The sequence below is a fragment of the Schistocerca serialis genome, chromosome 9, assembly GCF_023864345.2.
Source record: "Schistocerca serialis cubense isolate TAMUIC-IGC-003099 chromosome 9, iqSchSeri2.2, whole genome shotgun sequence".
Lineage (NCBI taxonomy): Eukaryota > Metazoa > Arthropoda > Insecta > Orthoptera > Acrididae > Schistocerca > Schistocerca serialis.
This window is the reverse complement of record NC_064646.1, coordinates 65,533,478-65,546,216: the sequence shown is the minus strand read 5'-3', so window position 1 is coordinate 65,546,216 and position 12,739 is coordinate 65,533,478. Positions and strand designations below refer to the sequence as shown.

Genomic DNA, 12,739 nt, shown 5'->3' with positions numbered 1-12,739 from the left:
TCCCGATGTTTTCTCATCTTGTTGCGACGCTTCAGGAAATGGGAACTTTCAACCCATGACAATGCAATTGTTGTAGCACCAGCACAGATGAAGCTGCTGATGTTACTGTTCTCGCTTCTGTTGCTATGAATCCACATGTGAGCACACAACAGCTTTAACATGAGATTAGCATTCCTAAAACCAGTGTACATAGTATTCTTATACATCACTGGTTCCATCCTTACCATGAACATCTACATCAACCAGCAAATCCTCGTCAACCCGAACTACTACTCCAATGTTCTATTTACCAATGAATGTTCCTTCTCGAATAAAGGACAAGTAGATACAAGAACATGTATTATTTGTCCAACGACAACCCACAATGGTTTACACAGGAGGAACATCAGCGTCAATGGAGAGTTAACGTCTGGTGTGGGATGCTTGGTACTACAATTATTGGCCCTTATTTCATCAATGGTAGTCTAAACGGCACAGCGTATAGCAACTTCCTCAGACGAATTCTTCCTCCACTTCTGGATGAAGTGCCACTAAGAACCAGAATGCTTATGTGGTATCAACACGATGGATGTCCAGCACATAATGCCTTATGTGCACGTCATGTTCTGAACCAAAGGTATCTTGCCAGATGGATTGGTCGAGGAGGAACAGTTACTTGCCCTGCTAGGTCTCCCGATTTAAATCCTCGGGACTTGTTCTTTGGGAATGCATTAAAGACGTTGTCTATCACGATATTCCAACAACTCCACAGGATATGCAAGAACGTATCGTGCTTGCTTGTAATTTTCTTCATAAGGCAACAATGGAAGCAGTAAATAATTCTTTCATTCAACGAGTGCACCAGTGTATCGGTGTCCAGGGTCACCACTTTGAGCACCTTTGAATGTTCCACTCCTGGGCAATGGTACAGGAGAGTCAAAGTCAATTTTGTGTTATGTTTCTACTTGGTTTTCATTTGTTTTCTGATAACTCCAGCAAGTGGACGAGTTTGTGATTCTGGGCTCAAAGTCAATGCTGCGTTATGTAATTAATAACATTGGGTTTCAGTGAATGGAACACTGTGATACATTTTTGAACAGGTCTTTAGGAGAGGAAATGAATTACTGAATTAAAAATACAGGGTGCCATTTAAAAAGGTCATACCACTGTTCATACCTTTGTAAAAAACAAAACTACAATGAAGGCAATCTTGCTGGTTGATGTCCCCCTGATGGCTAAAGAACATTTGCTAGAAACCCCTTGTAATTTGCATCTGGACAAACAGTTGTCAGGATAAATGCATTACAATAACAAAATATTATTTCTGTACTATTCTGTGTTATTTACTTCCCCATATCCTAACTACTATATAATAATTTAGAATCCTTTAAATCTATACCCAGCTAAGTGTCAATGACAGGTACATATGAGGATCAATGACTGTTATTCATGCAAATTTTGCATCTCAAAGACTGGTGCTACTGACTTGTTTTAGAATTTTAGACGAAAAGTTACTCACGGTACCTAATAAAACTCTGACGAAGTTCTAGATTAAAAGATAATGTTTTTAAGCGACGGACTGACAACCTAATAGACAATACATAACTCTCCTCGCAACACTGTCAGAGACTGATGAGGGTACCTTATTGTTTTGTTTTGAAATGATAAATGCATATTACTCAATTTAAGGAAGGAGATGTCTTAGGTAACAGTAAAATCAAAATTTACATAACAGCAATTGTCATTCCTATTCAAAGCAATACATCCCAGCAACTGCCTTTTATGTCCACACAGAGAAGATGCAGTTTCAATATATTTTTAGAGAGATTGTAATCGGACAAGAGATGTGAACTCTTGAAAGAAAATATTGTAAAATTTTATTTGATAAACACACATGTTGTTTCACATGACACTGGCCAGAGCCTCAGAATTTGTAAAGTAATGCACCTTGCACAACATGCACTGTCATTAATTAGCTATATTTTTATTTTTCTTAGGTTTCAGGCAACACAATAATGTCTCTTAATACGCAGTATTTGAGGCTGATACCCCAGCTGTGGCCGTGCATTCAGATAGCACTGCAACACCTCAGTAGCAGCCAGTGGTCGCAGGTGTTTACATCGCTAAAGTGTCCGCGTAGCCCAGCCAGTTTGGAAAAGCAGTGCCAGATTCCTTCCTGCCTTTCCGGACTAGTCTGGCAAACTCTGTCCTGCCACATGGCCACATTCTCATGTCTATAACTTTTTTCCCCTCCTGAATAACCCTACACTAACTTCTCACTGGCACAGTGAGTTTAAAGCTTATTGTACGGAGGCGGTTTCACATTTTGAAAAAAGTGGGAATGAGCAATCAAATCTACGAACAAGTGAAACATTGTATATGATTAACTTTCAATAATCTACCAGTTTCTTCTCATCAGACACTGACATCTTTTTTCTATACATTGTCTTTTGGAAGGTTCCATGCTTAAATCAATGAAGTTAATCAATACAAATGCATTCTGCAGAACAATTACACAACATTTTCATTTATGTAATGTACAGCATTATTCAAATGACACTTTTAAGGTGTAAAATACAGGTCAAAATCTGACAGTTTGGTCATGGTGGGATTCACATCTGTTGATATTTTCAAGAAAGGAAAATGTCGATACACACTCTTGAATAAGTTTTGGAAGCTGGCATTAAAAGCTTAACATCACCCAGGTTTTTCACTTGCGTTTAATTCATATACTGACAATGGACAAAGACAGAAGTAGATACAGACAATTTGAGATTAAATACCATGCTACTGGTACTGAGACTCCACAAATTATTCCTTATTGTAAATATGCTGTATAGTTTTACCTGATGATTGGTAATTGGCTGAGACTCCTGCACTACACACAGCTGCATTGGCTGATGCGTTTGTACTGTAGCAGGTGTTTCTTGAGGTACAGCTGGACTGACGACAGCAGAGCGGCCTTGCAAGCTGTACGCCTGCGTTTCCAACGTCTTGAATAGCAAGTCGACAAAATTTTTTGTCTCTGTGGAAATATAAAATGTGTTCTGACAGTTGCAAGGTAAATGCAAAGTTACAGATTATAATTATGTTTTCAGAATGCACAGAACAAGCACTGAGTAACAAGGGGACTGCAGCTACTTGTCAACACCAGCTCTGTCCAAATTCCACATCATGTGAAGGTATCGGTAATAAATGAAAGTGAAAGGAGTGAGAGCTCCAGATGTTCAAGCTTTTAGAAAAAATAGAATTTTTGGCATGTGCCAGGCAAGGCGTAAGTTTCTTGCGTTAGTGCAGTTTCCAGGCAGCGGTTGCCACAGTAGAAAGATTACAGAATGGTAATCTGGGGGTTGTGAGGTCAAGTCCTCGTGCGGCTACTTTTTGTTGTTGTCAGTTTTAATGTTACTTCCACTGAAAATAAACCAAAATAATGATCAATGTATTATGTTTATTAATATTTTCATAAGAGGCATGAAAAGGGAAGACAAAGGAAAGTCTGAGTTTGCAAATAAATTTCCAGGAAGAGATCGTATTGGGTACACGAGAACTTCATAATATAGAATAAGATACGTTTATTATTTTACATATGATAATTTACACTTGCTGGGTCAATATTCATCGTAAAAATGTGAAGTAATAATTTTCTCAGCATCTTGCACACTTTATAAATGCCTAATTTTTGCAATTAAATGATTGTTTTGAATTTTCTATAAAAAAAAATTTAAAAAAACTTGGCTTACATTAATAAAAAAATTTTCATTGCACAGTTTGGCAGCAAACACATTCATCAATTTGCCAAATGTTACGGAAGATATCTGGTGATGTACAATGGGATGTATTTTTATGCAGTCTTCTCCAATTTCAAAATGATACTAATGGAATAGGACAGCCTGAATGCTGTAGTTACGATCCCTTCTTGAAATGTTAACTGCAGAGTCCTCATGGACACTGTATGTACAATCCATTCTTGCAAATTTATTGGCAATCCCAAATTTTCCTTTGCCTTTCCTCTTCATGCCTTTAATGAAAATAATAATACATACAATATATTTAGCATTATTTCAATTTATTTGCACTATAAGCGACATAAAATTGAAATAAAAGAAAAGAATTAAAATTATGCACAAAGACTCTACTCCACAACCCTCGAACTACCATGCTGTGAACCTTCCACTGAGGGAACTGCTGCCTGGAAACTAACATAAGTGGCTCATGCCTCACCCAACTCACACCAGAAGTGTTTTGTTTTGTTTTCTCCTGAAATGTTTGGCCACCTGCAGGTCCCACTACTCTCCCACTTCCAGTTCTGGTCAAGCCTGGTATATGCAATACCAAGGTCATTCGGAAAGTTTTGCACAGTCATCTCTAATTTTTTTTTATTTTTTGCCGGAGGAGAATGAAATTTTTTGTGAACATACTTGGAACATTTAGCTATAAGCTGGCATATAAAAGTATTTTCTTTTATTTACAGCTGAGCCATAATAGACCGCGAAGTAGATGTCAAGTTTTGACAACGGTCGGCGATGGAGTTCCTCTTCAAGGCCGGCAATGACTCTTCCACATCGATTCACAAGAAGTTGCTCCCTGTTTATTAGGAGGACACAGTGGATCACAGCAGTATCCAGTGGTGGTTGCAGCAGTTTAAAGGTGGCGATTTCTCTCGACTGGATAATCCACGATGCGGTAGACCATCAACAGCAGTGAGTGATGTGAATAAGGAGACCATTGATCAAATCATCCAAAATGACAGATGTGTCATTGGACAAGCTGTGGCGTGCCATCAAGACCCACAGACCACAGCTTCAGGGTCAGCTCATCCCACTACACCATGACAATGCCAAACCCCATACAGCCCTTATAATGCAGGAGAAAATCAGGAAAATGGTTTGGAAAATTGTTCCTCATCCACCCTACAGTTTGGACTTGGCTCCACCTGATTTTAAACTCTTTGGTCGTCTGAAGGCCCACCTGCATGGTAAAACATTTGATAATGAGAAAGACATTTCCAGTGTCAAGAGATGGTGTAAAAGTCAATCCCAAGAATTTTACCAAAGTACATTTACATCTTGGAAAGAACATTGGGCAAGATGTGTCACAGCTGATGGAGGCTACATTCAGTAGGCTCAAAGTACAGCTAAGTGTTCCAAGAACGTTCACAAAAAATTTCATTCTCCTCCTGCAAAAAATGAAACAATCAGAGACGATTGTGCAAAACTTTTTGAACGTCCTTTGTACCATAAATTTGGATAAAATCAATGATGACAAGTCGGCCCAGTCCCCACGTCAGAGAAATACTAACAAACTAATGAAATAATATTGATGTAGACATCCTGATTCATGTTCACGGTAATGAGTGGTTCTATGTCATACTACAAAAAATACTTCCACATCATCATCTTTGTCTTGAATTACAACCTCCACACACTGCAGATTAACAGCTCATTGGACGTTTGTGTATCATTCGGAGAGAGGCAGAATTCTGGTGGACCACATGAGAGGACTCTAGTTGAATACTGTCCAGTTTCTGTCATTAAGGTCACTGAAGGTGGGTGGCTTGATGTGTCACTGTGACCAATGGTCTCCTGCATGGTACGCAACTCCAAATGCCCATTCCATGCTGTTTCCTTTTCGAAGCTTGATTGGGACCTGCATTCAATAACAGCATGCCTGTCCAGTTTTAAATTGATTGTCACTGACAATTCAAACTCATTTCCACTTCCTATCAGTTAGAATCCTTGCACAATCAATGTTCCTACTCAATATAATGAAAAGGAAAGTTGCTTCTCACCATATAGCGGAGATGCTGAGTCACAGTTAGGCACAACAAAAAAACTGTCACAAATAAGTCTTTCGGTCATTAAGGCCTTTATCAACAACACACACACACACACACACACACACACACACACACACACACACACACACACACAAGCGTGCACGTGTGTGCAACTCGCGCACATGACTGCAGTCTCAAGCAACTGAAACCACACTGTGGGTAGCAGCACCAGTGCATGATGGGAGTGGCGACTGGGTTGGGGTAAGGAAGAGGCTGAGGTGGGGAGGGGGAGGGGTAGTATGGTGTGGGCAGTGGACAGTAAAGTGCAGCAGGTTGGACGGAGGGCAGGGGAGGAGATGGAGAGGGGGTGGCCGAAGTAGCAGAAAAGGAAAGAAAGAAAAAGACTGGTTGTGATGGTGGAATAAGGGCTGTGTAGTGCTGGAATGGGAACAGGGAAGGGGCTGGATGGGTGAGGACAGTGACTAACGAAGTTTGAGGCCAGGAGAGTTACAAAAACATAGGATGTACTGCAGGGAAAGTTCCCACCTGCATAATTCACAAATGCTGGTGTTGGTGGGAAGGGTCCATATGGCACACGCTATGAAGCAGTCATTGAAATGAAGGATGTCGTGTTTGGCAGTGTGTTCAGCAACAGGGTGGTCCATTCATTTCTTGGCCACAGTTTATTGGTGGCAATTCCAGCGGATAGACAACTTGTTGGTTGTCATGCCCACGTAGAATGCAGCACAGTGGTTGCAGCTTAACTTGCAAATCATGACTGGTTTCACAGGTTGGTTGGTTGGTTTAAGAGGGGGGAAAGGGACCAAACGGCGAGGTCATCGGTCCCTTGTTCCTAGTAGAACAAGAACAAGTGCCCAAGGACAAGAAGAAAACAAAGAAGGTGTACGGCACAATAACAGGAGAAAGGTAGAACCAGAACAATGACAGAAGGACAACAAACACTACAATGGGCAAAACAGGACAAGAAAACCACAGAGAGACACAAGAAACAGGGAGAAGAGACTAAAAACAAGAAAACAGATTACCATGGCTGTCTGACCATGAGAATAAAAAAGGAGAAGCCAGCCACTCTGCAACACATTAAAACCTCCACCCTAAAAGCCCCAGGGTAGAGGACACAGAGGGGCAAAGGACACGCGCTAAAACTCAGATCATATGATAAAGCTCACCTTAATGAATAAAACGTAAAACTAAAGCTGCTGTTGAGGCACTGTCACTCAACATCGAAGGTAGGATACTGGGAAAGTTAAAAGTCCGCCGCAGAGTGGCTAAAAGTGGGCACTCCAGCAAGAGGTGGACAACTGTCATTTGGGAGCCACAGCGACACTGAGGTGGGTCCTCGCAACAGAGGAGATAACCATGTGTGACCACATATGGCCAATGTGGAGCCAACAAAGGACAACGGATTCCCTGCGAGAAGCCCACAGGGAAGACTTCCACACATTTACAGTATCCTTAATGACACGCAGTTTTTTGTGCATACTGTTAAGCCACTCAGTCTCCCAAATTCGAAAAACCTCGCGACGTAAGACAGAACGCAGGTCTATTTCAGAGATATCCATCGCCAGGAGCAGTTTCTGTGTAGCCCCGTTTGGCCAGCCTGTCAGCAAGTTTGTTGCTTAGGATTCCGACGTGTCCTGGGGTCCACACAAAAACCACTGAATGACTAAACTGTTCCAGGGCAGAGACAGACTCCTCGATGTTCGCTACCAAAGGATGGCGAGGGTAGCACGGGTCGACAGCTTGTAAGCTGCTCAGGGAGTCAGAACAGAGAAGAAACGACTCACCAGAACAGGAACGGATGTACTGAAGTGCAAGAGATATGGCCACAAGCTCTGCAGTGAATACACAGCAGCTAGCAGGCAAGGAATGCTGTTCAATATGGGCTCTGTGGACATAGGCAAAGCCAACATTACCATCAGCCATTTAGCTGTCGGAGTAAACAACTCAGAGCCCCGGGACATGTCAAGAATCGAGAGGAAGTAACAGCCGAAAGCAGTGAGGTTAATGGAGTCCTTACGGGCATGCAAAAGGTCCAGACAAAGCTTCGGCCGAGGTGTACGCCATGGAGGTGTACGCAAATGGACCTCAAATAGAGATGGTACAGGCAAGGACTCCACTTCAGAGAGAAAGGATTGCACGCGTATCGCAATCGTGAGCCCTGACCTGGCCTGCTGACGCAAGAGATGAACTGCCACGGGTGGGAAAAGGAGACAGTAATTCGGATGCATAGGAGAATTATGAATGTGTGCAACATAACTGGCAAGCAGTTGTGCACGTCGAATCTGCAATGGAGGGACTCCGGCCTCCACCAGGACACTGGCCACCAGACTTAATCTAAAAGCTCCCGTCGCTAGGCAAACGCCACAGTGGTGCTCTGGGTCGAGTGAACACAATGCTGAAGGTTTCACCAAACTGTAAACCAGACTCCCATAGTCAAGGCGGGATTGAACAAGGGCTCTGTAGAGCTGCAGCAGCGTAGAGCAGCTTGTGTGTGTGTGTGTGTGTGTGTGTGTGTGTGTGTGTGTTTTGTTGATGAAGGCCTTAATGACCGAAAGACTTATTTGTGACAGTTTTTTTGTTGTGCCTAACTGTGACTCAGCATCCCCGCTATATGGTGAGAAGCAACTTTCCTTTTCATTATATTGAGTAGGAACATTGATTGTGCAAGGATTCTAACCGATAGGAAGTGGAAATGAGTTTGAATTGTCAGTGACAATCAATTTAAAACTGGACAGGCATGCTGTTATTGAATGCAGGTCCCAATCAAGCTTTGAAAAGGAAACAGCATGGAATGGGCATTTGGAGTTGCGTACCATGCAGGAGACCATTGGTCACAGTGACACATTAAGCCACCCACCTTCAGTGACCTTAATGACAGAAACTGGACAGTATTCAACTAGAGTCCTCTCATGTGGTCCACCAGAATTCTGCCTCTCTCCGAATGATACACAAACGTCCAATGAGCTGTTAATCTGCAGTGTGTGGAGGTTGTAATTCAAGACAAAGATGATGGTGTGGAAGTATTTTTTGTAGTATGACATAGAACCACTCATTACCGTGAACATGAATCAGGATGTCTACATCAATATTATTTCATTAGTTTGTTAATATTTCTCTGACGTGGGGACTGGGCCGACTTGTCATCATTGATTTTATCCAAATTTATGGTACAAAGGACGTTCAAAAAGTTTTGCACAATCGTCTCTAATTGTTTCATTTTTTGCAGGAGGAGAATGAAATTTTTTGTGAACGTTCTTGGAACACTTAGCTGTACTTTGAGCCTACTGAATGTAGCCTCCATCAGCTGTGACACATCTTGCCCAATGTTCTTTCCAAGATGTAAATGTACTTTGGTAAAATTCTTGGGATTGACTTTTACACCATCTCTTGACACTGGAAATGTCTTTCTCATTATCAAATGTTTTACCATGCAGGTGGGCCTTCAGACAACCAAAGAGTTTAAAATCAGGTGGAGCCAAGTCCAAACTGTAGGGTGGATGAGGAACAATTTTCCAAACCATTTTCCTGATTTTCTCCTGCATTATAAGGGCTGTATGGGGTTTGGCATTGTCATGGTGTAGTGGGATGAGCTGACCCTGAAGCTGTGGTCTGTGGGTCTTGATGGCACGCCACAGCTTGTCCAATGACACATCTGTCATTTTGGATGATTTGATCAATGGTCTCCTTATTCACATCACTCACTGCTGTCGATGGTCTACCGCATCGTGGATTATCCAGTCGAGAGAAATCGCCGCCTTTAAACTGCTGCAACCACCACTGGATACTGCTGTGATCCACTGTGTCCTCCTAATAAACAGGGAGCAACTTCTTGTGAATCGATGTGTAAGAGTCATTGCCGGCCTTGTAGAGGAACTCCATCACCGACCGTTGTCAAAACTTGACATCTACTTCACGGTCTATTATGGCTCAGCTGTAAATAAAAGAAAATACTTTTATATGCCAGCTTATAGCTACATGTTCCAAGTATGCTCACAAAAAATTTCATTCTCCTCCGGCAAAAAATAAAAAAAAAATTAGAGATGACTGTGCAAAACTTTCCGAATGACCTTGGTATTGCATATACCAGGCTTGACCAGAACTGGAAGTGGGAGAAGTGGGACCTGCAGGTGGCCAAACATTTCAGGAGAAAACAAAACAAAACCCTTCTGGTGTGAGTTGGGTGAGGCATGAGCCACTTGTGTATTACTTCAATATCTAATAAAATCGGTAATTTTTTATATAGAAGGCTGTGGTTTGCTGTGTTATAAAGGTTAAATTACATGTTTGTATTGGTCATGTCCAGAAGAGGATGAACACCAGGTTGAGGAAGTTGAAACAAAGTTTGAGAGACAAGAAACTTTCTGATGGTAAAACCATAAGAGGCAAGCTGACAGCCAAAATGATTGATGAACTACAGCAGTATTATGGGATGGTCATTAGAAATAATACTGAGAATTTGTTGAAAATGAAGCGGGCAGTATGGGCTACCTTCTTCCACAGACTGTCAACTGATGAAAAACCAATACACCACCTTTGCCCTCCCGGACCTGATTCATGTTGCAATTATCGCAATGCCCAGTACTCAAACAGTTCATACAGCCATAAACATTCCATCCCAACAGCAGTCATGGACATCATAAAACCTATTTACAGAGACCTGGAAAATCCTGAATGATTGAAGAAGTGTCTGCACGATCAAACTCAAAATCCCAATGAGTCATTCAATAATCTTACATGAATCTCTTACCAAAAAATGTTTTTATTGGAATGAAGACACTAAAGTGGCGGGTCAGTGATGCTGTTATTGCTTTTAATGATGGCAACATTGGTAGTGTGGAAGTGCTACAGCATATGGGAATAAATCCTGGAGCAAACAGCATTAGAGAACTTGAACGGATGGACAAAGTTTGCATTGATAAAGCAGAGTATGCAGCACAGTTGGCCACTAAGGAGTCTAGAAAGGAAAAAAAAAAACACTTGGAAAAATATCAAGAAGATGATGTATAGTATGGTGCAGGATAGTTCTGAGTGACTAAAAATAAAAAATTAAGCATATATTAAGTGTGTTACAGTCTTTTGAAACTTTAGAAATGTTCCTGAAAATTTAAGTTTTCTGTTGCATTTCCCCCTAAATCCCAGTAACCACTTCGAGTAGAATATTCAAATTTTCAACTAAAAGAAGAACATAATGTTATGTAAAATAAAAATAATTTAGGATAACATACAAAAAAGTACACAAAATTTTAACCATGTAATTAAAAATTTTTTATTTCCAAAAGCAGTGGGTGAAATGCAATTACTGTATTCAGTAGATTCAGAACATACAATTTAATGACCTGTAAATGTTTCATGTCAATGGCTACAGTGGTTCCTGAAATACAGGGAAGCCAAGTCACTAAATTTAACATTGTCGGGATAGGGTGTTTGAACTCTCCTTGAAGATAGACAGAAACTATCCTGAGACAGTCTACCAACAAAGTTTTGGGAACCAGCTTTAAACGATGACTCTAGCAATATACTACAACCCCCTACATATTGCTCCCATATGGAACATGAGGATTTGATTGGATTAACTATGGCACACATGGGGTTATTCAAATAATCATTTTTCCTGTGCTCCTTAGATGAATGGAACGGGAAGAAGCCCTAATAATTGGCACAGTGGGCTGTGCCCTCTGCCACGCACTTCAAAGTGGTTTGCAAAGTATAGATGCAAATGTAGATGTAAACCACATCCAAGGCGATGCAACAAATACAAGTTCTCAAAGAGTTCTGCAAAGACACTGGAACAAAATTCAAAGTATTCTTTTTACACACGTACAATAAGGCGACAAATGTCATGGGATACCTCCTAATATCGCGCTGGACCTCCTTTTGCCCAGCGTAATGCAGTTTTACTCAACATGGCACAGACTCAACAAGTCGTTGGAAGTGTGCTGCAGAAATATTGTGCCATGCTGTCTCTATAGCCATTCATAATGGTGATGATGGTGCCCATGCATGATTCTGTGCACGAATTGACCTCTCGATTGTGTCCCATGTCAGGCAATCTGGGTAGCCAAATCATTAGCTCAAACTGTCTAGAATGTTCTTCAAACCAATTGTGAATAGTGGACGGTGACATGGTGCAATGTCATCAATTAAAATTCCATCATTGTTTGGGAACATGAAGTCTATGAATGTCTGCAAATAGTCTCCAAGTAGCCAAACATAACCATTTCTAGACAATGGTTGGGGTTTCGTTTTTGGGCACAAAAACAACTAAGGTCACATGTGCTCATCTCAGAATCTTAGAACACAAAGACAAAAAAGAAGTTAAAAATGACTACATGTTAAACCCAATCAACAGAAGGAAAGATAGCTAAAAAACAGGGACTTGGAGAAAGGTCCATAAAATATGCCATAGAGAAACCGAGGTCCTGAATTACAGGTTAAATGTCCTTCACCATATTGCTAAGACGGATAAAAAGTGAAACGCGATCGACAATTTGTGCATCATTCGCTAAAATAGCCGATAACTCAGAAGACAAATATAACTGAGAAATTAGGTGGTTAAAAGAAGGGCATCCTGTCAGGAAATGGCAAACCCCCAAAGGTTGAGGGCAATGAACACAAAGTGCAAATGAGGGTGATACAGCGGGTGGCCAGGTAAGACATGAAGCAGGAGCAAGAAAGCTTCCTATCAAGCACGAGTCCCAGGAATTTTGTAGTGTCAACAAACAGAAGAGCAATAGGTCCAAGATGTAAAGATGGTGGAAGAAACCAATTGCGCCACCAGAAATTCATACAAACACTTTCGTCAGTGGAAAAGTGAAAGTCATTGTCGATGTTCCACAAGCAAAGACGATCAAGACAATGCTGAAGAAGCCACTCAAGGAGACTGGCAAAATCGTCAATGAAAAGGGAGCTGGAGATTCCTGGCGGGAGTCAGGCCATAATAGGATTAGTGGTGATAGCATA

General features: G+C 41.3%; 1 protein-coding gene across 3 annotated transcripts in view; it reads right to left on the bottom strand.

Annotated features, from left to right (window-relative positions):
* The window catches only part of LOC126418589 (RNA-binding protein 26), a 283,506-nt gene that overhangs the window by 236,215 nt on the left and 34,552 nt on the right, over positions 1 to 12,739 (bottom strand). For all 3 annotated transcript variants that reach the window (XM_050085417.1, XM_050085418.1, XM_050085419.1), the window contains exon 3: positions 2,826 to 3,004. In XM_050085417.1, coding sequence (XP_049941374.1) covers positions 2,826 to 3,004 — 179 coding nt within the window. The remainder of the gene's footprint in view (positions 1 to 2,825; positions 3,005 to 12,739) is intronic.